Source organism: Lathamus discolor, chromosome 4, assembly GCF_037157495.1.
Source record: "Lathamus discolor isolate bLatDis1 chromosome 4, bLatDis1.hap1, whole genome shotgun sequence".
Classification (NCBI taxonomy): Eukaryota; Metazoa; Chordata; class Aves; order Psittaciformes; family Psittacidae; genus Lathamus; species Lathamus discolor.
Window position 1 is genome coordinate 41,747,256 of NC_088887.1, and position 27,987 is coordinate 41,775,242.

The 27,987-nt window shown below is 42.3% G+C and overlaps 1 protein-coding gene across 15 annotated transcripts in view; it reads left to right on the forward strand.

The window, feature by feature from the left end:
- Positions 1-27,987, forward strand: part of DMD (dystrophin) — a 1,176,091-nt gene that overhangs the window by 1,089,899 nt on the left and 58,205 nt on the right. For 14 of the 15 annotated variants that reach the window (XM_065677216.1, XM_065677227.1, XM_065677214.1 and 11 more), the window contains 3 exons: positions 3,453-3,514; positions 14,933-15,007; positions 21,272-21,473. In XM_065677216.1, the coding sequence (XP_065533288.1) occupies positions 3,453-3,514; positions 14,933-15,007; positions 21,272-21,473 (339 nt within the window). Of the gene's footprint in view, positions 1-3,452; positions 3,515-6,415; positions 6,935-14,932; positions 15,008-21,271; positions 21,474-27,987 lie in introns of those variants that run through there. The other variant, XM_065677219.1, reaches the window with a different exon arrangement.

The window sequence follows — 27,987 nt, forward strand, 5'->3', positions numbered from 1 at the left end:
CTGTGTTCACAATAAGGGCATACACACAAATCCTCCCCCACCCGTCCAACTCCAAAGCTCACAATTAAATGGCCTTTGAAAATGGCAAAGAGGCTTATGAAGAATAGCCTCAATGGAATCTAACCTTTCCTGGAGCTGCCCTGGTGTGCAGAATCGTTGATAATTTTCTGAACTGAAAATGTTGAGAGGTAAATGCCTTTTTAGCTGGAGTGAAATAGCTGAAGCCTTCTGTTCTGCATGTAAAGTACCAGCAAAAGCTGCCCTGGCTCTGTGTGGGCACTCAACCTCTTCAGAAATCACAGGGACCAAGAATCAGTTCCCTTGAAAGCCCTTGTCTTCCACTGCAAGGGTGCAGAGGTATAATGACAGCTCACCAGTCCATCACTGGGTCTGCTACAGACCAGCTGGATCCAGGTCACTCTGCCCCACGGGTAGTCACAGCTGGGAAGGTGACGAGGGCAAGACTCTGATTCCTTACTGACTTAACTTTTATAGCCTGAAGAAAGAGGTATTTCCTCTAAGTTGCAACTGTGTTTATAAATAAAAGAGTGAATAGAGGGGAAAGGTATGTGCCCTGCAAACTCAGTCTTTGTCACTTGCAGATGAAGTAAATAATTCCTTACAAAATGTACATCGCCATGAGAATTAATTTTATACTGTGAAAGAAAAGCAATCCACGTAGTGGTTTGGGGTTACTAGTATTAAAAATATCTGAAAACAGTTGGAGTACAATGTTTCTTTGGCAATGGAAGTGTTATTTACAAGATCTTAGGAAAAGCATTTATGAAGTTTCAGGAGGATTAGTAAATGCCATAAGCTTAAGCCATGCACACTAAATCCATGGATATATGGTTAGGCCTTACCTTAAAAATGAAAAAAAAAAAAAATCAATAAATTGCTCATCTGTGTAATGTTGATTAGTGACTAGCCATAATAGATTTCTGCATTTAAGATGATCCTCGTGTTCTTCTATCCAACACAGCATGGGATTCTGTAATCCTGTATAGATAGATCTTTACCAGATATCTGATGGCTTTTAAATATTTTAATGGTTCACCAAAGAACAATCTGGGGTTGCCAAGCTAATCTTATAGGGGAATTCTCAGAGGTTCAGGGATGTATAAGTTCTTTTCCTCACTTTTACTACTGGATTTGGCATAAAACCATGGGACAGTTGCTGTTCAAATATCCCCTGCTACTGGGGCTGCCTGTCTATGGGGAAGCAAGCCAGGGCAGCCAGGCGTATGCCTGCAGAACTGCTGATCTGGGGCTGACATTGGGAACAACCAAACTGTGGTCCAGGGTCTGTGGGTTTGAATATTTATTTGTTTCTGCAGTCTGTTCATTTGAATCCTGACATCTCTGTCTACAGGGTTCTTCTGTGATAAGTATGCTCCCTTCCTCTTTGCCTTTGGGCTGCTGTTGTATAAGCAGGGGCTTCAGGTAGCCAAGTTTTTTAGGGACTCAGTGTGCAAATGAAACTCCTCCTATTTTCTTCAAAATACAAAAAAAGGATGGCAAAAGCTGCTGCTGCTGCTACGTTTTCTCTGCAGAACCTGCCCGTACCAAGTGTGATAGGAAATGCAGGAGCTCAGGCGCAGGTGGCTCAGAACCACAGGTTTTCATTTGAAGCTACCCTGTTTCTGCATTTAAGAAAACAAGCCGGGCTGAGATTTCTGAGTGATTAAATCCGCCTCCCTTTGCAGGATGCTTTTTTCTTTCTTTTACCAGAGCAAAAACCAAGATTGCTTTTGCTCTTCTAGTGTCCTCCTCCCTCTTTCACTGCCTTCAGCCACAGCAGGAATTAGGAAGGGGAGGGAGGGGATGCTGAGGCTGATGAGACGGGGTTTGTTTAAAAGCATATGCTCAACTAGGGCAGCGCTAAGGCAGCATGTTTTCCTTATGCTTAGTGCTTGTGATCCCTTTCATTCTTTCTTGCAGTTACAGAGCAAAATCTGGAAACATTATATATAGTAAGCTACTGAACATGCAGAGGTTACTAGGCCAGTAAAGTACTCACATGGATCAAATAAATAGCTTGTCTTTCAAGACCAAAATTAAATCGTAGTGAGAAAATGTCACTATTTTCTTTTTTCCTTCAGTAGGGGTGGTGTTGAAGTGATTAATTGAAATTTGTACCTGTCTTAGCATGTGAAGGGTAAAGGTATACTTGTGAATATCTCTGCCTCAAAAAGACCTCAAGGGCTGTTCTGTTATCTAAAGCAACCTGATTGTACTAGTCTTCCAACACACAGTTGGGAGTACAGGTGCATTCAACTGATGGCTAGGTTGTGGTTCATTCTCTTGGAGCTGGAAGGTGTGTGCTTCAAGAGCTCTGCAGTGCTGTGGACCAGGTCCTGCTCTCCTGCATTGTTCTCCCAAATGATGTGTGTTGTTGGAACTAGGATGTCTTAAGTATGGAAACTGCAAATGTGATTGATAGCAGCTGTGTGCTACATAAACTTTCCAGATTTATTTTTTTAATGAATACTCACTGTTGTCTTTTAATGTAGCTGAATTCTGAGTGGACAGGTCTTTATTTGCTACAGGAGAATTTTCTTTCAAGTTTTCTACGTTAATGGAAACATGATCACGTTAGCTATATTGTCATTAAAAAAAACCCAAACATAAAATGTGTAACCTTAGGAGACATGAGTTGCTACTACGCCTGTTAACACTTCATTTGTTGGCTTTCTCACACTGCTTGTCTTTTGGCAGCATGTTGTATTGCAAAGCTGAAGACTGCTAGCCTCAATGCAGAGACTGTCCAATTTACATTCTAGTCATAGTGCAGCGTTTCATAATCCTGCTTTAGCTTTTCCCTGGCTTCCCAACAGCTCTTGCCTCCTGACATGGCATAGGGACCTGCAGGAAAAGGGCAGGGGCCTGGGAGTCCTAGGGAGCAAGAGGAGCAGCAATAGTCTTTGCTAAAAAGACCACTGATAAGGGGGCTGCAACGCATGGGTCTGAAAGGCATAAGCTGGCGGTGGATCAGTGGGCTGTTGTATAGGGATTTTAGTGCAGATCTTTGGACTGAAAGGACCATATGGCAAAGCATGGAACACATAGGGGAAAGCAGGTGAAAAATACCATGTATCTCAGTATCTGGTTAGAAGTCCCTTAAACACTTCAAGAATTAAACACTTTTAAATGTCTCTCCTTTAGTCTGGAGGAACCAGAGAACAATCTGTACAAAACAACAAGTTTTTAAGAATAGATTGGTGTTCTTGCAGATTCCCCAAAACATTACTGCGTATCTGAATACTTGCTGTCTTTTTAATATTAGCGTTACTTTTAATTAGTTAATGTCTGCCACTACTAAGACCCCCTGCCAGAGCAGCTCAGGCTGCAGGCAGTGGTCTGGCACCATGCTTTGATGTGCATCCTGGATCAATCACAGTGAGATGGAGAGAGAAATTTTACTTGACTAACTTTCGTGTTTTGTATTGTAGCCATGAGACGCAAACGACCTGCTGGGATCATCCCAAGATGACTGAGCTTTACCAGTCTTTAGGTAAGACACCTCTACCAGATTGTTGTTTGGTTGGGTTTTTTTCCAGTTGAATGGATTGTTTAGACAAAGATTACCAGGAGTAGTAAGACAAAATTAAGTGAAAGCAAGAGGCAGTGCTTTTATCAAGGTTAACATTTTCTGCAAGGGAAGTGCGTAAGGCATAATAACACATTTCAAACATGCCGTGGAAAAAATAGTATTTCGGTTAGTGCACTTGGAATGTGCGCTGAGTTTACAGAGTAATTTGTGTGCATTGTTGCAAACTCTTACTGAAAGACTGTGACAGAAAAGAATAAAAAAACCCTGAATCTTTTCACTGTCTGATCTACTTTACAAAAGGCAGATGAAAAAATCAAACCAAGCTGCTGCTAATGTTGACTTTTGGATGGTAGGAAGCCAATTGAAGCAATTTGCCAAACTGCGTTACCAGTGCTTTATTTTTAAAGCACTTTCAATACTTGGAAGGCATGGCAGCTGTCATGATGTCATTTTGAATATCCAAATTGCATGCTTATTATGACTTCAGATGTGCCTCTCTGGTGGAGGTTTTTTATTTATTTTCTTAGCAGCTTTGGATTTTACTGACAGAAGCACATCTATAAGATAAAATAGGTTAATCCATGCTCTGGTATAGGCTGCTTGGCAGACATTTAATAGCTTACTCTTTGATTTAATGGTTGTGTTAATAAATAATAGAGGGTATAATAAAAATTAAGCTATTTCTGTGAAAAAAAAAGTCAGTGAATATGCTGCATTCATAAAGGAGGTTACATCTATACAGCACACGCTTTAAATGAGCCAGCTTGAGCAGTAGGGCAGTGAAATCTAGCATTCAGTGGAGGCTTATTTACCATGGTGAAAAATAGCTTAAATTATCTCCTGCTAAACTCTAGTTTAGCTGCTGAAAACAGTCTAATTATGCCTGTGTAATCTATTTTGAGCTAACTCAGGTATCTCTACAGTGCTCTGTGGTTAAATGCATACCGAAAATATTTTAGAGAAATTATATGGCAAAATAGAATGAGGCAGTGCGAAGATTTTTTTTTTTTTCCCTTGGAGTATTAGCACTGTGGCAGCGAGTTCTTTAAAAATTAACCAGAATACAGTATGTCAAAATACAGAATACTGTATGTCAAAAAGGGATATAAGATGTGTAATTTCAGGCTTACCAAGTGCAAAATCAGACAAGTATTGGCTTGCCTTTTAATTATAACGTATTGCCCTGTTTGTGTCCTTTATATTTCTGCTCTTAAAGAGAGTGGTTTACAAGGTTCAGGACAAATAATAATTGCACATGTAGACATCCCTTTAATACAGCTAGATCTTCAAGCAGTTGCCTGTTAATTGAACCGTGCTGACTCTGCAGCCTTCTTTGATCCTTAGGTTGCATGTCATTTCTGATACTGTTGTTGGTCAGACCTGATGTCCTGTTGCAACTGCTTTTCTTCTGGTATTTCCCTGTTTCAGCTAGAGCACTCTTGAACATTAAGATGTGAAAAGGTAACTATATGTAAGGGAGAAAAGCGTCCTGATAGGTTCAGGTCAAGAGTTCAAAAGATGTGTGACTGCTGAAGTCAGTTTTCATTTACTTTAACTGAGTTTTATTGCTACGAGTATTGCCCAAATGTCAAGAGTTCAAGATATTCTTATTTCTTACTGCATAAAGGAGGAACATGTTTAGGCAGGTCTTGTTTCGCTTGCTTTTTTTTTTTGTTATAAAACCCTGCTGTTTTCCTTTTAAGAGGTAGTCTTCCTTTTCCAGAAGGGTAGTCTTCTTTGTAGCTAATTTTATTTCTTTTGGGGTTGAGATCAAATACTCAGTAATGTGGAAACAAAACTAGCTTTAGCAAAGGATACATAATGTGTAATTTTATTAGTAAACTTGGGCATTCATATACTTGTTCAAAACAGATTAGACAAGGTCATACTTTGTGCACTGCCACACGGGGTGAAGCTTTGATAAAAGTGCTACTGAATAACCTACCTATTTATTTTATTTTTGAAGTGGGTGTAGTCATCATTGCCTAACTCTCATACAAATTGTATAATACAAGCATAACCCGTTTAGTCTTGAACAGAACCCTTGATGTATTTTCAGTGCTTTGCTTTGCCTCAGGTTAAAACGGTAATAATGGGATGTTTGAAGTCTTTTCAGACTGCAGTAATATTTTATCTGAGAAGATATTAAAGTCGATTTTTGTATTGCATACTCATTAGATCCTAATTTTTTACCTGATATTAGGATTCAAAATTTTCTTCCCATTCATATCAAGAAGCTAGTAAAGAGTTTAATATGTATGCATTTAAAAACTGTGGTAGAAAACATGAATTCTGCAGTCCAGGTAAATGTAAAAAAGTGAGACCAAGTACTTCAATGCTGTCAAGAGTTTTCATTTCAATTTTCCAACTCCTACACTTAGCCCATAGGGAATAATTGTGCCGTGTGATGTAGCTCTCTATACATGTCAGTATATCATGATTTGCTAGGGGATCGTTATGTCTAATTTAAATCCTTCCAAATTACTGAAAGCTTGATTTTTATTTTTTTTTTTTTTTAAGTGAATAAGGAAGGTGCAACTTGCACACAGTAATGTTCCTCATCTGCCTTTGGGACACAAGAGACACTTCTGTGAGAAAAAGAAGTAATATCAGTTTTATTCTTCACACATCCAGTTCACACACCTACAAATTGCTGTATTATATTTTGCTAAAATCTATGGATTCCACGTTTCAAAATTATGGATTCAGATTTCTGTCCTTAGAGGTTTGGGTATTTATAAAAATGAAGATAAATTACTTGGGAGCTTATAAACTAATAAAAGAAGGTAGGAACATGCTTTGTATACTTTTGTACCTGGTCAGATTGTTGGTTCAGGAAGTCCTGTATCCTGCCTTCAACAGGGAGTTGATCAGAGAAGGAACCTACAGGAAGAAATCATAAAATAACCTGCCCACGAAGGAGGTGTTCTCAAATTCTCTTTGAGCTCATTTGTTGAAATGCAGCTTTTTATAAAGATACTTGTAACAACTGAAGAATATTTTATTTGGAATTTAATATGATTATAAAAAAATTCTAATTAGTTGTTCTTTTAACAAAAGCTTTTCCTTTAAAGATACTAAAATGCTTGTTCTTGACTGATGTTCTTTATAATTTAAGCAACATAGTATTTTATCAGTTTTAATGATGTATCAATTCCTGACTCTTGTTGGGCAATTTACACTCTTCATTTGAAGTTATAGCTACTTCAAGTTACATAATAAGCTGTCAATAAATCACTTAATTACTGTTTAATGGTCAAGTCAGAGTAGCAACAGTTGCAGCAATGACCTTAGCCGTATCATTTAATGTATCTAGTAGATGTTAGCATAGAGGAAAAATAAATGCTGAAATAGGAAAGGTAGTAAAAATAAGTGGTAGGCAAGTCTTCAGAGGCTGACAGGCATACCCTGGTTTGCATTGACACTGTTATCAGCCACTCTGATTTTCTTCTAACTTCCCTCTGAAAGGCTTCAAAGTACCAAGAACGACTCCAGCTGCTTTTCTTTCCAAAAGCAGTTCCCCTGAAGCAGATCTGCTGTTTTACACTGCTTTTTTACAGCCCCCTTATAAATTTTCTCATCCCTCGTGATGGCTCCAGGCCATCACTGAAATCAGAATTTGTGTGATTTCATTGTCCTGGAGAGTTCAGGGACCCTTGGGTGAAGGGGGAGTTGGGAAGAACAGGAATCAAAGTGGTCTGAGATTGCTTTATTTTTTTCCAGATTATCTTCTGAGAGTGAACTTCTAACAGCAGGCAGTTCACAATGGTAGTATTTTACCTTTAAGATGAAAATGACTCTAACCTTTGCAGTGATGGCCCAGGAGAACTTGGCCTGTCATGCCCTACTGTTAGTGTCCCTCTTCTCCAGCCTTCCTGTGTAAAGTCAGTACGAGTCTCCTCAAGGTGCATTAGTGTCACTGTGAACAGTATTTGCAGTAGCAGGGTGCAGTCAGAAATGTTGCTGTGTGCACCTGTTTCTCCTGACTCACCAAGGCAAGACAAGAGGGTGAGAAGCACCCTCAGCCTTGCAGACTGCAGTGCAGTGGTGACAGCTTTCCATTTAATTTGGAGGGATGGGGGGGGGGCAGTTCTCTATGGAGTACGTGGGAGAAATGTCAGAGTCGCTTAACACAAGGTGGAAGAATGCTGGAAGGTACCTCTGAGCCTCCAGCAGGCTTTCGCAGCAGCTGCAGTGTTGATCTGGTGTCTGGCTGCTCTTCTGGAGCAATGTGACCTTCGAATTCTGAATGACCCAAGGTGGATAAACTTTATGCTTTTTGGTTTGTGTATTGTGATTTGTCCTTCTGAAATGCTGCCTGAACAGGCTAAACTGCCTCTCTCTGCTATAATAATTTGTATTAAAAACTAGTAAACCATGCATTTAATATGAGGTTTTATTCATATTCAACTAATTGTTTTCCATGTTTGTATTTGTAAGATATCTGCCTATTGCACACATCAGTCATTTGTGTTCTACTGAAATCCACTGGGACAATACATTCAGTCTTTCTTTGAAGGTTGCTTGTTCACTGATGTCCTTTTCAAGGTAACTACAATCTGAATAATAAAACTTCTGATCTCAGAAAATAGGATTGGCTGGGTTCTGTCAGCCTTTGATAGTAGTAAGACCTAGGGTAAGTCATCTTTCTAACAGTATGTGATAGCATCCTGTGTAGGCACACATGTAAGAGACAATAAATATGACTATGGCAGAGAAGGAGAAGTTAGGTGGTAGAAGTTATCCCTGCATCCCTTGAAAAGGAAACCATAGGCATATTATCAGTGGAGGAGGGTATTTTAGAGAGCAAAGTAATGTCCTGTTATAGAGTAGGTGAGCACTATGGAAACATTTTGCTCAAGAGTATTGTACTCTTGGTTTGCAAATGGACACCTTACATTTATACTTTTGAAGTTGTTTATTTGCTATTTATTTACTTTAGGCATTTCCATTATGACTGCTTCTCGTCTAGTGTTCAGGAAGGATTTCTGACTGCAGACTCTGTTTGCATCCAACCCTGTAATGCGATGTAACCCAGATCATGTCCTTTCTTACACTTTGGGTTTGCAGGCTGAAGAAAAGCCATTAAATGATAAAACTAAATTCCCAAAGGTCATGTCAGTTGGTCCAGTTATCAGGATAGTGACACATGCTATGGTGTTCATCCACTTGATCTAGACGCAGTCAGTAGCATTTTGGTGCCATAGGTACCTTCCATTTACTAAGCTGCAGAGACACTGTCAGCTTTTATACTCAGTGGGATAGGTCTAGTACAGCGTATCATATTGTTTCATGGAGAGTAGTTAAGCTGTATGTCCATATGTATAATAACACTGTTTACTGTTATTTATTCTCAAAGCAATGTAGATGATAGCATTAATTATTGTTACAATAAAGGAGTCAATGGCTGAGACAACTGATACTAAGCAGTGTTACTTGATTAATTTCTTTCCTTTGTGCATTTGTCTCATTTGCATTTTTAAATTACAGTTCTTAAAGAGGCAATATATGTCACTGTAGGGCATCATTAAAAGATTTATATACAGGGTCTGGGCAGCAGGAAGAAACCCAGCATTCTTACCAGCCAGTTAGGGAATCTCAGCTGTATTGAGTAGAGGTGAGAAGAAGCTTCTTGAAAACCCGGAGTGTCTGATGAAACCTGAAAGCTTGGTGGTGGCTGGTAGTGTAATTATGGTCTATTCAGGACTGTACAGTAAACAGTTTTTAACCTCTGTTAGGTAGGCATTGTTGGAGACAACAGTGATATGTAATTCCCAGTGTAGGTTATCCACTGCGGGCAGTGTATTTACAAACAGCTATATGAGCATGTCACAAGCTATTGTTGAGTCAGACTTTCATGTTTGGACTTAAGTCACTGTATGTTCACATTTTTTTCCTTGCAAATAAGTGAGAGTAAAAAAACCCTCAAAACCTTATCAAATGAAGATGGGGATTCGACCTGATGACATCTGATTTCTGTCAAAGAATTTAGTTGCTAACTTGCCAATTTCTACTATTGAGGCAGTTGTGACCTGAATCATGTAAACTGCTCTTTTCAGTTTGATGATGTCCAGACAGTGAGAAGATTGCTATCCATAAATTTAAGTGAAATGGCTGTGGGTTTTCCTCATGAATTAAAATTATAATAATATTCACACTAATATAAACAAATAACCCTCTGTGAAGTGAAAAACAGGGTGATTTTCAGATAGAAGGGACTTCCTGAGATGCCTTTAGATTACATAGTGTGTAAGAGAGACAAATTACATGAACAAACTTTGGCAGGATGTAGTCTGGTCCATTCCAGAGCTTTTAAACACTCAGTGAAAATAGTCTGTTGTAGAGGACAGTATGTTATCAAATAAAACATCCCAGTCATTTGGCACTCTCTAGCAGCTGGAGCAACTGTAGGGGTTTTAGTCTGTTCAAGAACCACTATGGAAAGCAGTACAGTTACAATGCCTTACGTAAAACCTGTTGTTTGGGTTATAAGTGCAACTATTTAAGAATAAAAATAAATATCCCTCCTTGCTGGATGCTAAATCTCTTGTTAAATATGTTCTTTTTAAAAGCTTCTTGTTCTTTAATATTTTTTTATTGCTTTTAGTTGCTTACCGACTTACTTTGTAAGACTCAAGAATATGAGGATCTGTTTTTCCTCTTAAAATACTTTTCATATCCCAATGTAAAATCTGGAATATAGCATGGGAGGATTTAAAAAAATGTAATCTACAACACCTCATTTGTTGATGCTCTGGCAGTATTCAGTGGGGCATTCCAGCAGGTGGTTTGAATTTTTGATACAAATTGCTGACCACTTCTAAAATAAGTGGGTGTTTTTTACCTGATTATCCACTGTCAAAAGGATCTGCTATCTGTAATTAGCTGTTTCTACAATACTGTAGAAATACAACATGGAAAAATGTGTTGATGGGGCTGCCTTAGCTCTTTTGAGGAAGAATACAGCTTTTACATTTTGAGATTTCTCTCAACAAGCAGAATTATGCAGAAGAGGTTAGGATTTAATGATCTGATCATCTTTACATAATATTTCTAATTTGAGTTATTCCTATCAGCAGTCTGAAGTCCTCTTCATTAAAGCTGCATGTGTAATAAGAGCACTAGTTCTTGTTGGATGTCATTCGTATTAATATGAATGAACATAGGAATATGATCATACTCGTATGTTGTAGGCACATGATGGACATGGAGGAAATCACTTCTCTAGATAACCTTTTCCCTGCTGCGTTAGTTGCCATGAAGCAAAGGGAAGTACTTGTCATGTCTGTAATGAAAAGAAGAAAGCAGCAAAAGGAGATTTCCTAATTTCTGAGAGTCCCTGATGCAGTAGCGCTTTGAAGTCTTTTCACAATGACAGTGGGAGGGCTGTGGCAAAAACTTAGCAAGATTATGGGGTGATCTTCCTGCTGTGTTGGTGGTAATTGCTGCAAAGGCATCAGCTATAAGCACCTGCCCCATCTTACAGGTCTTCTGTAATGCAATCTTAAATCTTCTCCCCTAGAAAGATTTTTATTCCCTTGAACAGAGAGGTCATTCATGGCTGAGTGATAGGAGAACCGTGATTTCTTTTTGCTGTGGAATGTAAATGTGAGTGCCACCGAATACACTCCTGTGATCCTTTCCTCAGTCTGTTCCTTTGCAGGGGCCAGGTGACCTCTTCCACTTCATGGTTATTTCAGGCCATAAACTGATTATGCTCATTTTTTGTTCAAAGCTGGAAAGTTACCTGCTGAATAATGAGTACTGGGAGTATCATGAAACAACCTGCAAAGTTTCACATCCTCCAAGGGCTTTTTAGCCCTCTGACCACCTCATTTGGATGATGAGTTGGTGAATACCTTCTACAAGTGGGAGGAAATGGCTGGAGAAAAGCTTGCATGGTATGCAGAGCTTTCTGACCTGCTCAAAGATGATAAAAGCCATAGAGCCAAGGCTTAGTGGGTCTTGACTCTTAGTGGGCTGTTTGGGAGTGCAGAAATCATCAGATTTCCCAGGAAGGAAAAGAAAAAAAATACCCCACAGGGAAGGAGGGACTCCTGGTGTTTCCATAGGCCCTTGGAAGGTCGCTGCTGCTTGAGCAGCTTCCTCCCTCCTCCGCACATTCCCAGCAGCAGTGTCTGGCCAGGCAGTGCCTTGTGCTGCCTCAGTCAAATTCTTCTCCCATGCTGTTAGTGGTGTCATTGCCTCTAACACTCCCGAGCCCAGTGACCAAGTCTTATTCCCTGACAGTCTTATGTTCTATGGTTCATTTAAATGGGGTCATATACCAGTGAGGGAAATGTTTTGAACCCAATTAGGAGAGGCCTGGGCTGTTCTCATTGCTCCACAGAGCAATGCCTTTGTTCCAGCAGTAGCTCGGGGGGGAAGAAGGGCACCACCAACAGTTTCATAGGAGTGGGGAGAGGAAAAGCTCAGTCACTAGATCCAGTAATCTTAAATGACTGTCGCCACCTGGTGTAGGAGAGCTGTCCATCAGGAGCATGGAGGTAGTGGCATAAGGAAGGGAGGAGGTGAGCAGTTGACATGGGACAGTGACTGGGTATGGGTTAATACTGGTAACAGCAATGAAAGGGGGAGCAAAGGTGCACAATGGCTATATGTGACCTCAGCATGTAGAGCCAAAAGATGACATTGCTGCTATTTCCCCAGAATCTAAAATGAGGGCTCTGAAACTAGCTCCTTTCATTCCTTGTGATCATTTACAGCCGATGCTTCTTGGCAGCAATGTCATTACGGTTGATAATAAATTCAGTGTATATTACATATACAGGAAAATAGGTGTAAACTATAGCACCTTTAGGAAAAGTATCTTCATGGATTGTACTTTCTGCCCTGATCAATGTATAAAATATGCATATATATACACTACTATTTCTTAAAATTTAAATAATAAGTAGAGAAGCTTTTTTATTGCCCTTTTTTTTTTTCAGAATACGGGGGGGGGGGGGGGGGAATTTAGAGAAGGCTTCTTCATTTTATCAAATGCTAGGAATAATCTGGTATATATTCTTTTCCAGAATACAAGTGCATTACCACAAGGGTATAAAGTGTAACTGAAGTCACAGTGTGTTTGCAAGAGACTGCTTTATTAATTTCCCTTCAAGACAAATTAAGTCGCTTTACTCTATTCCACACCACATTAAGGCTTCTCAACCTGTCAGGATGATTGTGAGAGAGGGAGCTGGCAGGAAAAATACACAGAACTGCCCATTAAAAAGGTGTGTGAAACTGAGCAAAAGAAAAGAAATCATATACAAAGCGGAAACTTTCTCTTCTGCTGTAAGACGTGTTTTAGAAACATTCAATAGCTTTTATTAAGGGATACAAAACTACTGAATTATCAAACCTCAAATTACTCATTCAGAACAGCTTAATTAAAATTAATGTAATTGAGACTATATTCCCTCTGCTGCCTAGAAACTGTACAGCATCGTAAATGGTGTTGGGATTGTTATACCCAAGCTACCATGTTGCAAACAGCTTTATAGCACCTCATTGCATATGCCAGCAAGGAGCTGTTTTGTACTTGCCCTGTTTTTCATCATATTCTTTCTCTAAGAGTTTGCCAGGCTTAGAGGCAGCTTTTTGGGCTAAATGGACCTTTATTCTGAGCCAGGCTTTTTTTTTTTATTATTTATTATTTTTTTTAATGTTCTTTTTGTATTTACATAATAGTTTACATTTTCCAAACACTTTCCCATCAGTAGCTCCTTGGGCCCCATGGGTTTCATCAGTAAATTAAATGCATTCAGCAGGGCTGCCGGGTGCTGAAACTGGCTGGCACAAACAGTCCATTTCTGTGCTAGAAAACCCTTAAACTACAAATGCCAACCAATCTGTTTGGAACAGTCCCTAGACCACTGAAATGCCCAGGAGCATCTGTGCTGAGGAATTAGTTGGGTAGGTGGCAGGCCAAAAGCATGCCAGCAGCAGTTTTCAGCAGTGGGGGTGACCATGCCGTAGCACCCAAGAGTGTGCCCTGTGACTCCTCAGGTCCCAGTGCAGCTGCTGGCAATTCCCCTTGGGAAACAACATCAGGTCATAGACTTACCCCCAAAACAGCAACTGTGATGGGTTACACAGCTTCTTTCGGATGAAGGTTGAAGCTGTACACAGGTAGCTTAGGTGGGTCTGCTGGCATAAGCAAACGCCCTTTGCAAGATTTGTGTGCTTACTTCTGCGTCCTGAGTTTGATTATGAATAGTGCAAGCAGTGTTGTATCTGCACGATTGTCTTGGTATGCCAAATCTAGTTGTAAATTACAAGTTAGATGATATACTGGTACTACTGCCACAGTAGTTTCAGCCTCACTTGCAGTGCATTTTGTCTTCATTCTTGTTGTAAATGGGGTTTGCCCAAGGCCACCCTCAGCAAAGCCAGCAAAAAGATTGGAATAAGCACATGTTCCTCAGCCTGGTTTCACAGAAGAGAAAGATGCAAATGCAGTTTCTTGGCCAGGTTTGGTCCAAGACAACCCTTGCTTTCTTTTCAGTTTTGACTAATGTTTGCTTCATAGGCTACAGGCCAGTTGCTGGGGGAACACCACAATTTGGTGGCGAATAATGTTCAAGTAGCCAGTACTGAGCTTCCTGCATGCTGGGAGGCTGCCCTGCTCTGGTGCGGTGTGGCTGGTTTGGTGTGTGACCTGCCTTGTCCTTGCAGTGTCCTCGGAGTTTTTGCAGGCCATAGTTAAACTGTTCAGTGGGGACTTGTGCCTGTGATGGCCTTCTTTTGTTAACCGTGTGGGTGGAAGGCTGTAGTAAAAATCACACCACACTGTGTGTTCTTATGGTGCCGTCACAGCCCACTGGCTTCCCACTGTTTTGGGGGTCAGACCCTGGGAAGTCACCCGGCTGGGAGAGCTGGCTTCTTGCTGGGAAGGTTCTGCATCCCAGGACATGTCTGGAGTCTGCTTAGGTGGAAAGCACAAAAGTTCCATTGTTGGTTTGTTTTAAAGTTTGTTTTTAGCAGCAGCTGAAAGTCACTTGTGTTTTCCTGGGCAGAGTTCTTCCCTAGGGGCTGCCTGCAGGCAGCCTGGCTGCTTCGTATCTCTCTCGCAGTGCCCGCGGTGTGAAAGGCTGCGGTATTTTCAGACAACCTGCTGCAGTCACTGATGTCCTTTCAAGTGCTCTTAAGTTCAGTGCTTTGGAACAAACGGAACTAATGCTTTAGGACTTACGGTTTTTCTTTTGAATAGTTTGAGGGCTTCTGCTCAGTGGCGTTTCTAGTACACTATTTTTCCCCCTCTGTTCTTTTAACCGATTAGTATAATATAGTTCGGCTTAATGATGTCTTTGTAAGTCTGCTTATTTCTAAGATGTAAAGCTGATCTTTTGTTTTAATGCTTTTTCCCTACAGCTGACCTGAACAATGTCAGGTTCTCGGCGTACAGGACAGCCATGAAACTCCGCAGGCTGCAGAAAGCTCTCTGCTGTAAGTATGTGCCCTTTGGCTGGTGGGAAGACATTATGGCTAACACATGAGCTAATTTGTGACTTTCAGAAGCAGAAAAATGCCCACACAGGTACCCCCAGCTCTGTCTGGTGCATGGAAACCTCTCACCTGAAGGGTCTTCCGCTGCCACCAGTTTGCATGTTCCTCACAAAACCGAAGTGCTGGGTGGTCTTCAGATCTGTCCCCTGTAAGACAGAGCAGGGGATCAGAAACAAAGCTAACGGCCCTTACGTGTGCCTTTATATCTTTTTGCTCTTTTTTTTTTTTTTTTCACTGTGCTCATTACTGGAGCTACTTCCTGTGTCAGCCACAACTTTATTGCTTTAGGTTACTGTTTCAGCCTAAAGAAACAGGATCATAGTGTGCTAGAAACAGTGGGAGTTCAGGTGAAAGAATCACTCCAGAGTTGAAGTTGCTTGTGGTTTGTTAAGTTGAATCTTGAACCTTGAGGGATTGTTGCCTTTAAACAAGATCATTACACTAAACATTTAACTTTACTTTTCCCTGGCTTTTGGTCATGTTCAGATTTCTCTCATCAGCCATACATTAGTGATGTGCGTGTTCTAACATTTTAATTCTCTCAGCTGGTGTCTGGTGTTCTACCAGTCACTGAAGTTACATTTCCTCTTCAGCTTATTGTAATCTGATAGCTAAATAATTTGCTCACAGTTTTCTTGGTAGGCCAGTGAGCTGCCAAAGCAATCCGTTTATGAAATGGTGTAATTTGGAAGGTCACTGAAATATCTGTCATTTAATTACAGGGTTAAATTTCTGACACAGTTGCAAATGTTTCAACTGTTGATTTATCTCAAGTTTGGATTTGTGTTCACATGCTTGCTGGAGCTGTGTCAAACCTCGGTATTTTTGAGCATGTTTACTTTTAGGCTTACAAGCATGGGTGAATTCCACTAATGAACAGACTTAATTTCTGAATGTCTTAATAAAAAAAAAAAGAAAAGAAAAAAGGGAAAAAAACCAGACCCCAAACCACCAAGTGACAAGTCTTGTAACATAATGAAAAATTTCAACATAAATGCTGTGACAAAGAATGAATTATGATAATCATAAATACAAACATCTCTCCATGCCGCACTCATTGCGGAAAGGTAGTGTAAAGAAATTGAAGTGATATGTAGTGAAAAGTATTCATAATCAGTGCAGCATTGGAGTAAGGAACTAAAATTTTCGGAATTGCAGGTTTCTTTTGCTGGCAGTGTGCAAGTGTAACTTGTAACAGGTTCTTAGGGCTGAAAGTGCAAAACTTTGCATCCTGTTTTATATGTAGTACCCTGACACCTATCACTGAATAATTCTAGACTCATTGTAGACTTCTGTATTGGGTTTGCCTGGCAAGGTTTTGGTAATAATGGGCCACAGGGATGGCTTCTATGAAAAGCTGCCAGAAGCTCCCTGTGTCCAGTAGAGCCAGTGCCAGCCAGCTACAAGAGTGACCCACTGCTGGACAAGGCTGAACCCATCAGTGGTAGTGGTAGCATATTTAAGAAGGGAAAAAAGAAGAGGAATTGCTCAAAAGGGAACTGAGCATATGTGAAAGTAACAGTTCTGCAGTCTCCAAGGGAAGAGGTGCTCCAGGCACTAGAGCAGAGATTCCATACAGCCTGTGGTGCAGACCATGGTGAGGCAGGCTGTTCCCCTGCAGCCCATGGAGGTCCATGGTGGAGCAGATAGCCACCTGCAGCCCAGGGAGGACCCCATGCCAGAGCAGGGGATGCTTGGAGGTTAGGCCATGACCCTGTGGGAAGCCTGCACTGGAGCAGGTTTGCTGCAGGACTTGTGACCCACAGGGGACCCACAACGGAGCAGCCTGTTCCTGAAGGGCTGCAGCCTGTGGAAGGGACCCATGCTGGAGCAGTTTGTGCAGGACTGCAGCCCATGGGAAAGACTCGGGCTGGGGAAGCTTGTGGAGGACTCTGCCATGGGAGGCACCCCACGCTGGAGCAGAGGAAGAGTGTGAGGAGTCCTCCCCTGAGGAGGAATGAGCAAAAGAAACAAACGTGTGATGAACAGACCACAGCCGCTATTCCCCATCCTGTCTGTGCTGTTGTGGGGGTAGGAGGTAGGGAATTCAGGAGGAAAATTAAGCCCAAGAAGGAGGGAGGGGTAGTGAGAAGGTGTTCTTAAGATTTGGTTTTATTTCTCATTATTGTACTCTGATCTGATTAAGGATGATTTACCCAAGTCGAGCCTGTTTTGCTCTCAGTGGTGATTGGTGAGTCCCTGCCCTTATCTAGATCCATGAGCCTTGTGTTGTATTTTTCTCCCCGTCCATAGGAGGGGGGTGATAGAGCAGCTTTGGTGGGCACCTGGCATCCAGCCATGGTCAACGCACTGCAGCTTTACTGTGTGGAATTGCAATTACACACTGAAGTCAGTTCATCTCTCGATGCTACACTTAGGTAGATTTCCTGAGAATGGATGTTTCCAGAGACGTGCAGTGGCTCTTACACTGATTACCTTAGCACATTCTTCATGGTTGTATCTAAGGAGAAGTATTTAAGGAATTAGGTTAGCAGTCTTTGTTCTTACAAATATTTTTGCTTGGAGACACCATCACTGTGTTTGTGTATTCTGTGATTTCAGTGTCACTTGTGAACCCAGTTTAATTAGATTTTTTTTTTTTCTTTTTTCAAAGACTTCATTAAAAAATTCCTTTTTCTGCAGTTTGGCACAGAGCACATTGCTGGGTTTCAGGGCTCCTACACACAGCCAAAGCCCCCTCAGTTCCACTTGCAGTAGGTGCTGCTTTCAGCTCTTACTTTTTATTTCAGTTTTTAAATTGCAGAAGTTTAAATATATATGCACGTGTATTCTTTTTTGCAAGCTTCATAAAAAGCAGAGCAGTTTTGTCTAGTGAGGAGCACTGTGGAGATGTGTGCACAGTAGAAGGCTTGCAAAAGCAAAGGTACAGCCTGTTTCTCAGTGGCAAGAATAGAAACACGTTTAAAAATGAACTATACTTAGACATTAGCTCTTTTCAGTTTATAAATCAGCCCAGTAAACATTAAGACACTAGGATATTAACCTTAAAGAGAAATATGGAAAACGGCAGTCCTTAACAACTAAATGGTTGTGTATTGTGTTACCTTAGAAGAATCTAGTGTCTGGCTGTATCATCCCAGGCTTGGAAATCATTGTGGACATGCCAGGTGTAACTGTTGCACGTTGGTATTTTTTCGAATGTGTGGTTTCCTTTGATAGTCACATCAAAGCATGCTGACTTTCTTGTTTTGCTACTTTTAAAAGATCTGATCTTCAAGTGCAAACCACATCTGAGCATTGTGATGTCAATAAAATGAGATGTATTCACAAACTTTTCTTGGAGATGCAGCAAAAGAAAATATTAAAGAACTTCCGTCAGGGTGCTTTTTTCCTTTAATTTTATGGAGGATGGATTAAATATATTTTTTTAATGTATCAGCCAACAGCAGCAGGTTACAGAGGAGATGATCTTGTATTCTGGGAACACTGCTAATACTCTTTATCACCGGCCATATGTTGAGTTTTCCCTAAGTTCAGTGTGTGACCTCCACAGCATACTTTCTCCTTGCCTGTTAATTGTCGCTTCTGTCCTTCAGTTGGTTAGTTATTTCAAGTCGGTTTTTATACTTTTCCTGCAAAGTGACCACAGCTGGGTGCCTGGTTACAGACCTCATAAAGGTTGGGTTTTTTTTCCTTAGAGACCAAATAAATATTTCTATAGACGTAAGTATTTATATAGAATCGTGTAGATGACTTAGATTTCAGTATAAGCTAGAAGCTACTGCTCAGACAAATTTTTGAGTCAGTTTTGTAATTTTAAATAGAAAAGAACAAAAGAGTGGCTGAAAACCCACAAAAAGTACAAAGCATAAAGTGGTATGGTTTATTTCAGTTAAAACTTAGCAAATCACTGAGCAGTGATGAATATACAGCTCATCAATAGATATCTGACTGGTGGGGCAGTTGTCTTCCTAAAGTTGGTCATTCATGGAACCTCCATATTTGCTTTCATGAAAGAAGGACACAATTCTGGGTTCTGGGAGAGGAGCCCCACACACATTTCTTTAATCTTGCTGGGAAAGATGCAGGAGGAGCATAATGTGGTGAAGGCCAGAGCCACTCTTCTTCCAATAAGCAATTCCCTAAAGCAGAGCGTGGTGGCAACCACTTTTTTCTTGTTATAAGATGAACATGTGCTATTAACTTCAAGATAGGACAGGAGGCTGATAAAGAGCAGGTTGAAAGGCTTTTCAGAAGTTGCTGTTTATTAGTGGGAAAAGCTTTCACAGAGTGGAATGACCTGTGTTTAGCAGTAGCTGCATATATAATTAAGCCGCCACTCAGATGCCTGAGGGGTTCATTTAATTACAGTTGATTCATAGTCTCAAAGGAACTGAGAGTTCAGCCTAAAGCTTGGAGTTAAAGGTGTTGTGAAGGCAGTGCTCTATTTCGAATTTGACTAATAAATTATTAGAAGAAAAGACTCTTTTTGAGACTCTTAGCAGTAGGTCTGATAAACAGGCTTTGGTGAGATACAACACTGACCTTAGAACAGCTATATTTTATATGCTAGTAGGTTAAACATTACATTTCAAAAGATTTTCTTCTAATAAATATCTATATGCTAATGTGAAAAAGAGAAGAACTCCAATAAAAACCTGCACAAAACCTCAGACTCAAAGTTAAATTTCCTGGTAGAATAAGAGGGATAGCATTCTAAGCTTTTCTTATTCACTCTAGCACTGAGTATGTCAGGCCAACAGGATGAAATTTCCAGAAGTGCTTAGGGGATTTAGCAGCGGAAGCGCCTCTTGATTTCCAGAGAAATTTACACTCCTGAAATTCTTTTGGCAATTACAAAATCCTAGCATACTGTCCATGCAGCATTACTGAACAGCCCTGTGTGCAGCTAGAATATTTTTCATCTCCACTAGGACACCAAAGGGTCAGTTTCATCCTTGGTAAAATCAGATACTTGAATATGAATTTGGCAAATGTGCCTGTAAGCTGGCTCAAGTTCTAGAAAAATTCCTGTATGGGGTTCTGCAATTAACCTCTGTACATTATTTATTTTTTTAGTGTTACCAAGAAGTGTTGCTTACCAAGACTCAGTAAAGCACATTTTCAGTCCAATGAGAGAAAAAGTGGTCTTGCAGTTGGGTCAGTTCATTTCCCAGTTTTGTTAAAGAATTTCCTGGATGATTTTGGGCAGATCATTTTGGGCCAGATGCTGCTCCCTCAGGTCATGGTGAATTGTGCGGCTCATGGACAACAGCATCTGGGCTTTAATATCCCCATTGCTCACACCCTGGAAATTCACTGCAAGGAGTTGCAAAGGGTTTTCATGTGGCATTAGAAAGATTATCAATAGCCTAATTTTTCTGATTCCTTTTGTTCTTACATAACTTTCTGGTGTGATGTCCCCCAAAGTGTGATGCTGCTGGTGATATTAGTAGGCAGAGGTTGAGCTGAGAAAGCAGAGTTCTCTTTTGTCTTGGGCATTCAAATTTGAAAATGCAACTGACTTAAATAGGAACTAAAATCAAGTTTTTAAATGTCTGTGACAAAAAACTCTTGTGTATTTACTGGTGAGTTTAAACGTGTCTTACTCTGTAAAGTCTGAAAATATAAATGCTCTGCAGAATTAAGAATGGATACATTTCATTAATAAATATTGAAAAAGGCCACTTCATATTTCTGGACCATTCTCTTCCCTGTTCTCACCAGAAGACAAGTAACAGGTTAATCCCTGTTCGGTTATGATTTCATTGCATATTCCTTGTGGAGTTTTGTTTGGTTAAGAGTGCTTGACTTCTGTAAGAAACGGACAGCACGTCTCAGGAAACCTGACGATGTTTACTGTGTTTAGAGCACATATGATGAATGCAGTAGCCTATGTATCTAAGAACATAAAATAGGAAACATATAATTTTTACTAACATGGTAATATACACATAGTATTTCTTTAGGATCCAGAAGCATAGTAGGTACTTTACAGCTAAAAATTAAACAGATTTCACTTTTATAAACACCACTTTCTAAGACCACAGCTGAATAAATAGTATACCTGCAGGGGTATTGAAATCAGTCTTGCACATGACTTTCAGAGGACATAAAATGTCCTTTGGCCAGGCATGGAAACCAAGTAAAGTGTTCAATTTAGTTTTTAGGTATGGGTAATCCAGCTGTTTCTTTTCAATCTTTATAGTGTTTGTTTGTTTGTTTGTTTGTTTGTTTTAACAGTGGATCTCCTGAGTCTTTCTGCTGCATGTGATGCCTTGGACCAGCACAATCTCAAACAAAATGACCAGCCGATGGATATTCTGCAGATCATTAACTGCTTGACCACCATTTATGATCGACTAGAACAAGAGCACAATAACCTTGTCAACGTTCCTCTCTGCGTGGACATGTGCCTCAACTGGCTGCTGAATGTCTACGACACGTATGTATGGGTGCTCTGAATGTGGGGTGCTCAGGAGCTTTCCCAGTAGCACAAGGGGAGGGGGAAAGGGTAGCAAGCTGTCTGCCTCATTGTAACATGAGTGGCTTGAAACTGAAAAAAAGGGTAGTTGAGGTGAAAGTTTAATAGACCTAATGGTTAAATGGCTGCATTTAGCTGAATCAGTATAGCCCTTGGTTAGGTTTAGAATCCTAGATGTATTAAGGTAAGGAATGAGAGAGCCGGAATTAAAGCAGATTTCTGTGTTCAGAGCATACTGGGACTGCATGTCCTCAGTATGTCATAGCTTTGCATGGCTTTTTAATTTACTTAGGTAAATAAAAGAGAATTAAAGAGAATGCAAGAGAAGCACCATCATATAGACTCTTGCATGTGTCTGTACTTCCAGATGTTAAATCTATTCAGAGCTGTCTGTTTTCTACAGCTTTCAGCCTATAACTCTTGTTAAAAGATGGAAGAGGCTCATCCCTAATCCAATCTGCTTACAATCATTAGCAGTCAGGAGATTTGAGAAAAATGTCATGTAAAATTTATTTTAGAAAGTGTACCTATAAATGTAAATACAGCAGAGTAAATTTACACTAAGAAAGTTTACAGGTATTCATATTCAGTGGGTTAATGAAGTTGCTCATAATACATAGTCAAATTCCAACACACATTTATAAGCTAATTTTAGGATAAGCCATTATTTTTTGTTTTGTTGAATTTAGTGAAAAAATACATCAGTGGAAGTTTTTAAGGTTCTTATTAGCCATTTCAGCCAGACATGCTCATTACAGCCACTCTCGATCAGTTGCTGAGGTGAGTAGCTTGAGAGAGGACGCCTGCAACACCGGAGCGGAGAGGGGAGAGATCAGCGTCCAGAAGCCTCACCTCAGAGCGACAAGAGCCACTGAGGAGGGAGCCTCAAGTCCTCAACAGGACTTGCCCAGGACTCGGAAGCTCAGCTCCCGCGAGGGGCTGACTCACAGGGGGCGGAGCCAGGAGGCTCGGTGGCAGATTCAAACCGGCCACCAACAGCCACTCTCGATCAGTTGCTGAGGTGAGTAGCTTGAGAGAGGACGCCTGCAACACCGGAGCGGAGAGGGGAGAGATCAGCGTCCAGGAGCCTCACCTCAGAGCGACAAGAGCCACTGAGGAGGGAGCCTCAAGTCCTCAACAGGACTTGCCCAGGACTCGGAAGCTCAGCTCCCGCGAGGGGCTGACTCACAGGGGGCGGAGCCAGGAGGAGTGGCACCAGCTGGGAGTGGCTAAAAATCTTTCCCAGGGAGCGCGGCGACCAGGAGCGCGGCGAACAGAGCCGGCAAACAGAGAGCGTCGAGGCAGAGGGTCGAGGCAGTTTGCGCGGCAGTTCGAGCGGGCAGTGGAGCGGGCAGGGAAGCAGGCAGGGAAGCGTTCCATCCGCCTCATCGAGAGGACTCGCCTGGAGTACAGGAGGGGGAAGGAGTGCTGAGGGACGTAGACGGATTGATTGACCAGATAGATCATGGTTACAACACGATCGAAAGCTGCAGTGAGTACTAATGTGGGTATCCAGACTGAGCCTTCCTGCAGACATGCAGCTGTGCAGGTCTCTGGCTGCAGCGAATGCCTGAGCCTGGCACTTGTATTGGAGGGAGCCAGTGATACTGCTTGTGTTCGCTGTGAGCAAATAAATGACCTGCTCAGGCAGGTGGCTGAACTGAGGGAGGAGGTAGAAAGGTTGAGAGCCATTAGAGAGTGTGAAAGTGAAATAGATTGGTGGAACCACACCCTAAGGCAAGGACAGAGGGAAGTGGTTCAACAAGATATGGATCCCCTTCCCTCCTACCATCAGACAGAAGGAGAGAGCTTAATGGACAAGGATGGATGGAGGGAGGTTCCTCCTCGGAGAGGTAAGCGAAAACCCTCACAATCCCTTCCTCCCTCCCAGTTGCCCTTGAATAACAGGTACGAGGTCTTGGAACTTCAGGGCCAGGTGAATGGAGATGGTGAGGCAAATCTATCTAGTGAGTCACCCAGGGCTAGTCACTCACCCACATACCTCAGAACTTCTCCAACCAAGAAGAAAAGAAGAGTAATTGTGGTGGGTGACTCCCTTCTGAGGGGAACAGAAGGGCCCATTTGTCGACCGGATCCACCCCACAGGGAGGTCTGCTGCCTGCCTGGGGCTCGGATTAGAGATGTTAAAAAGAAGCTCTCTGAACTGGTGCAGCCGTCTGACTACTACCCACTGCTGGTTTTTCAGGTTGGCAGTGACGAAATTATTACGAGGAACGTAAGGGCAATGAAGAGAGACTACAGGGCCCTGGGACGGCTGGTTAAAGGGTCTGGAGCGCAAGTGGTGTTTGCCTCCGTACCTGTTGCAAGCGAGGGTGAAGGGATATATAAGAAGACTCTGCAGGTTAATGTATGGCTACGTGACTGGTGCCAAAGGCAGGGGTTTGGGTTTTTCAGTCACGGGCTGCTGTATGGGACACCTGGTTTGCTGGTGACAGGCGGGATACACCAGTCCCAGAGAAGAAAAAGGGTTTTGGGGCAGGAGTTAGCAGGGCTTATTGACAGGGCTTTAAACTAGTTAAGAAGGGGGGAGGGGATTTAACTGGGCCTGTTGGGGACAAGCCCAAGAGGAACATGCTAGGGATTGAAGGATGGCGGGCTAAGGAGGACTATCAATCTCTTGTTTCACTTGTGGGAAAGGATAGCTTTTTAGACCCTGTCCCGCAGGGGAAAAAGGGTACTAGGACTGGCTCCCTGAAATGTCTGTACACCAATGCACGCAGCATGGGGAATAAACAGGAGGAGTTAGAAGTCTGTGTGCGGGCTAAAGGTTATGATCTAGTGGCGATTACAGAGACATGGTGGGACAGTTCACATGACTGGAATGTGGTCATGGATGGCTATGTCCTTTTTAGGAAAGATAGGTCAGCAAAGCGAGGTGGTGGAGTGGCTCTTTACGTGAGAGAGCAACTAGAATGTATTGAGTTCTGTCCGGGGTCGGATGAGGAGCAAGTGGAATGTCTGTGGGTACGAATCAAGGGGCTGACTGGCACGGGTGATACAGTTGTGGGGGTCTATTACAGACCTCCTGATCAGGACGAAGGAGTTGATGAGGCTTTCTACAGGCAACTGGAAGTAGCCTCGCGACTACATGCCTTAGTCGTCGTGGGGGACTTTAATTACCCCGATATTTGCTGGAAGACTCACACAGCCAGTCATTCACAGTCTAGGAGGTTCCTCGAGTGCATTGATGATAATTTCTTAATGCAAATGGTGGACGTACCAACTAGGGGAGCAGCGCTGCTAGATTTAGTACTCGCCAACAAGGAGGGTTTGGTCGAAGTGGTGACGGTCAATGGCAGCCTTGGCTGCAGTGACCATGAGATGGTGGAGTTTAGGATCCTGTGTGGGAGGAATAGAATACCTAGCAAAGCCACAGTTCTGGATTTCCGAAGGGCCAACTTTGGCCTCTTCAGTCAACTGCTAAGGGAGGTCTCATGGGAAAGTGTACTAGGCGGTAAAGGGGCTCAAGATAGTTGGTTAGCATTCAAGGACCGCTTCTTCCAAGCTCAGGATCGGAGCGTCCCAATAAGTAGGAAGTCAAGTAAGGGATCTAGGAGACCGGCGTGGTTAAACAAGGAGCTGCTGGGCAAACTCAAGTGGAAAAGGAGAATCTATGGATTATGGAAGGAGGGGCTGGCCGCTTGGGAGGAATATAGGACAGTTGTTAGAGGATGTAGGGAGGCAATTAGGACAGCTAAGGCCTCCTTGGAACTCAATCTTGCTAGTCGGGTTAAAGACAATAGAAAGGGCTTCTTCAAATACATAGCAAATAAAACTAACACAAGAGGCAATATAGGCCCACTGCTGAACGAAGTGGGTACCCTGGAGACAGAGGATATAAAGAAGGCAGAGGTGCTGAATGCCTTCTTTGCCTCTGTCTTTACTCCTGCAGACTCTCCCCGAGGGCCCCGGATTTCTATAGCCCCAGAAGGAGTCAGGACAAAGGAGGAGTTTGCTTTGGTAGATGAGGATTGGGTTAGGGATCAGCTATGCAATCTGGACATCTGTAAATCGATGGGTCCGGATGGAATGCACCCACGGGTGCTGAGGGAGCTGGCGGAGGTCATTGCTAGGCCACTTTCCATCATCTTTGGTAAGTCGTGGGAAACGGGCGAGGTGCCTGAGGATTGGCGGATGGCAAAGGTCACACCAATCTATAAGAAGGGCAAGAAGGAGGACCCGGGTAATTATAGACCGGTCAGCCTTACCTCCATCCCTGGAAAGGTGATGGAACAACTTATTCTTGACTCCATCACTAGGCATATCAAGGATGAGGGGGTCATTAAGAACAGCCAACATGGTTTTATGAGGGGGAAGTCATGTATGACCAACCTTATAGCCTTCTATGAGGAAGTGACTAGGTGGAGGGATGATGGTAGAGCGGTAGATGTAGTTTTTCTTGATTTCAGTAAGGCATTTGATACTGTCTCCCACAGCATCCTCATAGATAAGCTAAGGAAGTGTGGGCTTGACGATCAAGTAGTGAGGTGGATCGAGAACTGGTTGAAAGGAAGAAGGCAGAGAGTTGTGGTCAATGGCGCAGAATCTAGCTGGAGGTCTGTGACTAGTGGAGTTCCTCAGGGGTCGGTGCTGGGACCGGTGCTGTTTAATATTTTCATCAATGACCTGGATGAGGGAACTGAGTGCACCCTCAGCAAGTTTGCTGATGACACAAAACTGGGAGGAGTGGCTGACACACCAGAGGACTGTGCTGCCATTCAGCGAGACCTGGACAGGCTGGAGAGTTGGGCGGGGAGAAACTTGATGAAATTTAACAAGGGCAAGTGTAGAGTCTTGCATCTGGGGAAGAACAACCCCATGTACCAGTACAGGTTGGGGGTTGACCTGCTGGAAAATAGTGAAGGGGAAAGGGACCTGGGGGTCCTGGTGGGTAGGAGGATGACCATGAGCCAGCAATGTGCTCTTGTGGCCAAGAAGGCAAATGGCATCTTAGGGTGCATTAGAAAGGGAGTGGTTAGTAGGTCAAGAGAGGTTCTCCTCCCCCTCTACTCAGCCTTGGTGAGGCCGCATCTGGAATATTGCGTCCAGTTCTGGGCCCCTCAATTCAAGAAGGACAGGGAATTGCTTGAAGGAGTCCAGCGCAGAGCCACAAAGATGATTAAGGGAGTGGAACATCTCCCTTATGAGGAGAGGCTGAGGGAGCTGGGTCTCTTTAGCTTGGAGAAGAGGAGACTGAGGGGTGACCTCATCAATGTTTACAAATATGTAAAGGATAGGTGTCAGGATGATGGAGCTAGGCTTTTTTCAGTGATATCCAGTGATAGGACAAGGGGCAATGGGTGTGAACTGGAGCATAGGAAGTTCCACGTTAACATCAGGAAGAACTTCTTTACTGTAAGAGTGACAGAGCACTGGAACAGGTTGCCCAGGGGGGTTGTGGAGTCTCCTACACTGGAGATATTCAAGGCCCGCCTGGACAAGTTCCTGTGTGATGTACTGTAGGTTACCCTGCTCTTGCAGGGGGGTTGGACTAGATGATCTTTTTAGGTCCCTTCCAACCCTTGGGATTCTGTGATTCTGTGATACTGTAGCAGAATAAACATTCCATATAGAATTGGAAGCACATAGGACAAGTACTGTATTTGCATTGGCGTTTTGAACCACATTGAAGTGCCTTAACATTGTTCTTCCATCCACCACCCTGTATCACAGCACTGAAGCTTCGATGGTCACCTGCAAAAAGTACAGATTTTTACAGTCTCTTCCTACAGGATCACCTCTGACAAGTCATTTGCTTATAGCATCCTCTGCAGCATCTGCAGTATCCTGTATGGGATTACCCATATTACATTATATTTTTCCGTAGCATACTGGTAGTAAGGGATGTAGCTATATTAATTTAAGAGTTAAGTTTTACTTCTTTTATCTGCTTCGACTTTCCCAGAGCTCTGATCCACTTCTGAATTATCAACAGCCATAAACAAGATATAAACAAAGACACTCAGCAAAAAACAAAGAAGGTGTGCTAGGGATGTTAATCCAGATCAGCCACATTAGGGGCGAAGAGGGAACTAAAGGTTGTTCCACAGGCTGCTCCTAAACTGGACCATCTGGTTTAGATTTGCCATGTCCAATCTAGTTTTCTTTATATGGCACTGTGCTGGTGGTACCACATTAGAATTTATAATTAACTGCCTCCAGGCAGCTCCCTAGGTATGCTCAGGAGCTGCATATTGCAGGACGCAATGAAACAGAGAGGTTTACAGAGAGGTGTTTTATGTGTGAGGAAGCTTGAAGCTATTTTGCCAAAATTCAGGTTTGAATTACTCTGGGAAGAGAGGTGACCTTGGGGTTACGTGTGTTTCATTTTCATTGTAAACATAATAGGCAGAGATCAACTGAAGTGCATAGCAGTACTGGAGACATTTAATTAAATATACTGGATCTTTACTTTTCTTATAATTGAAAACTGTCATTTGTAAAGATATTAATC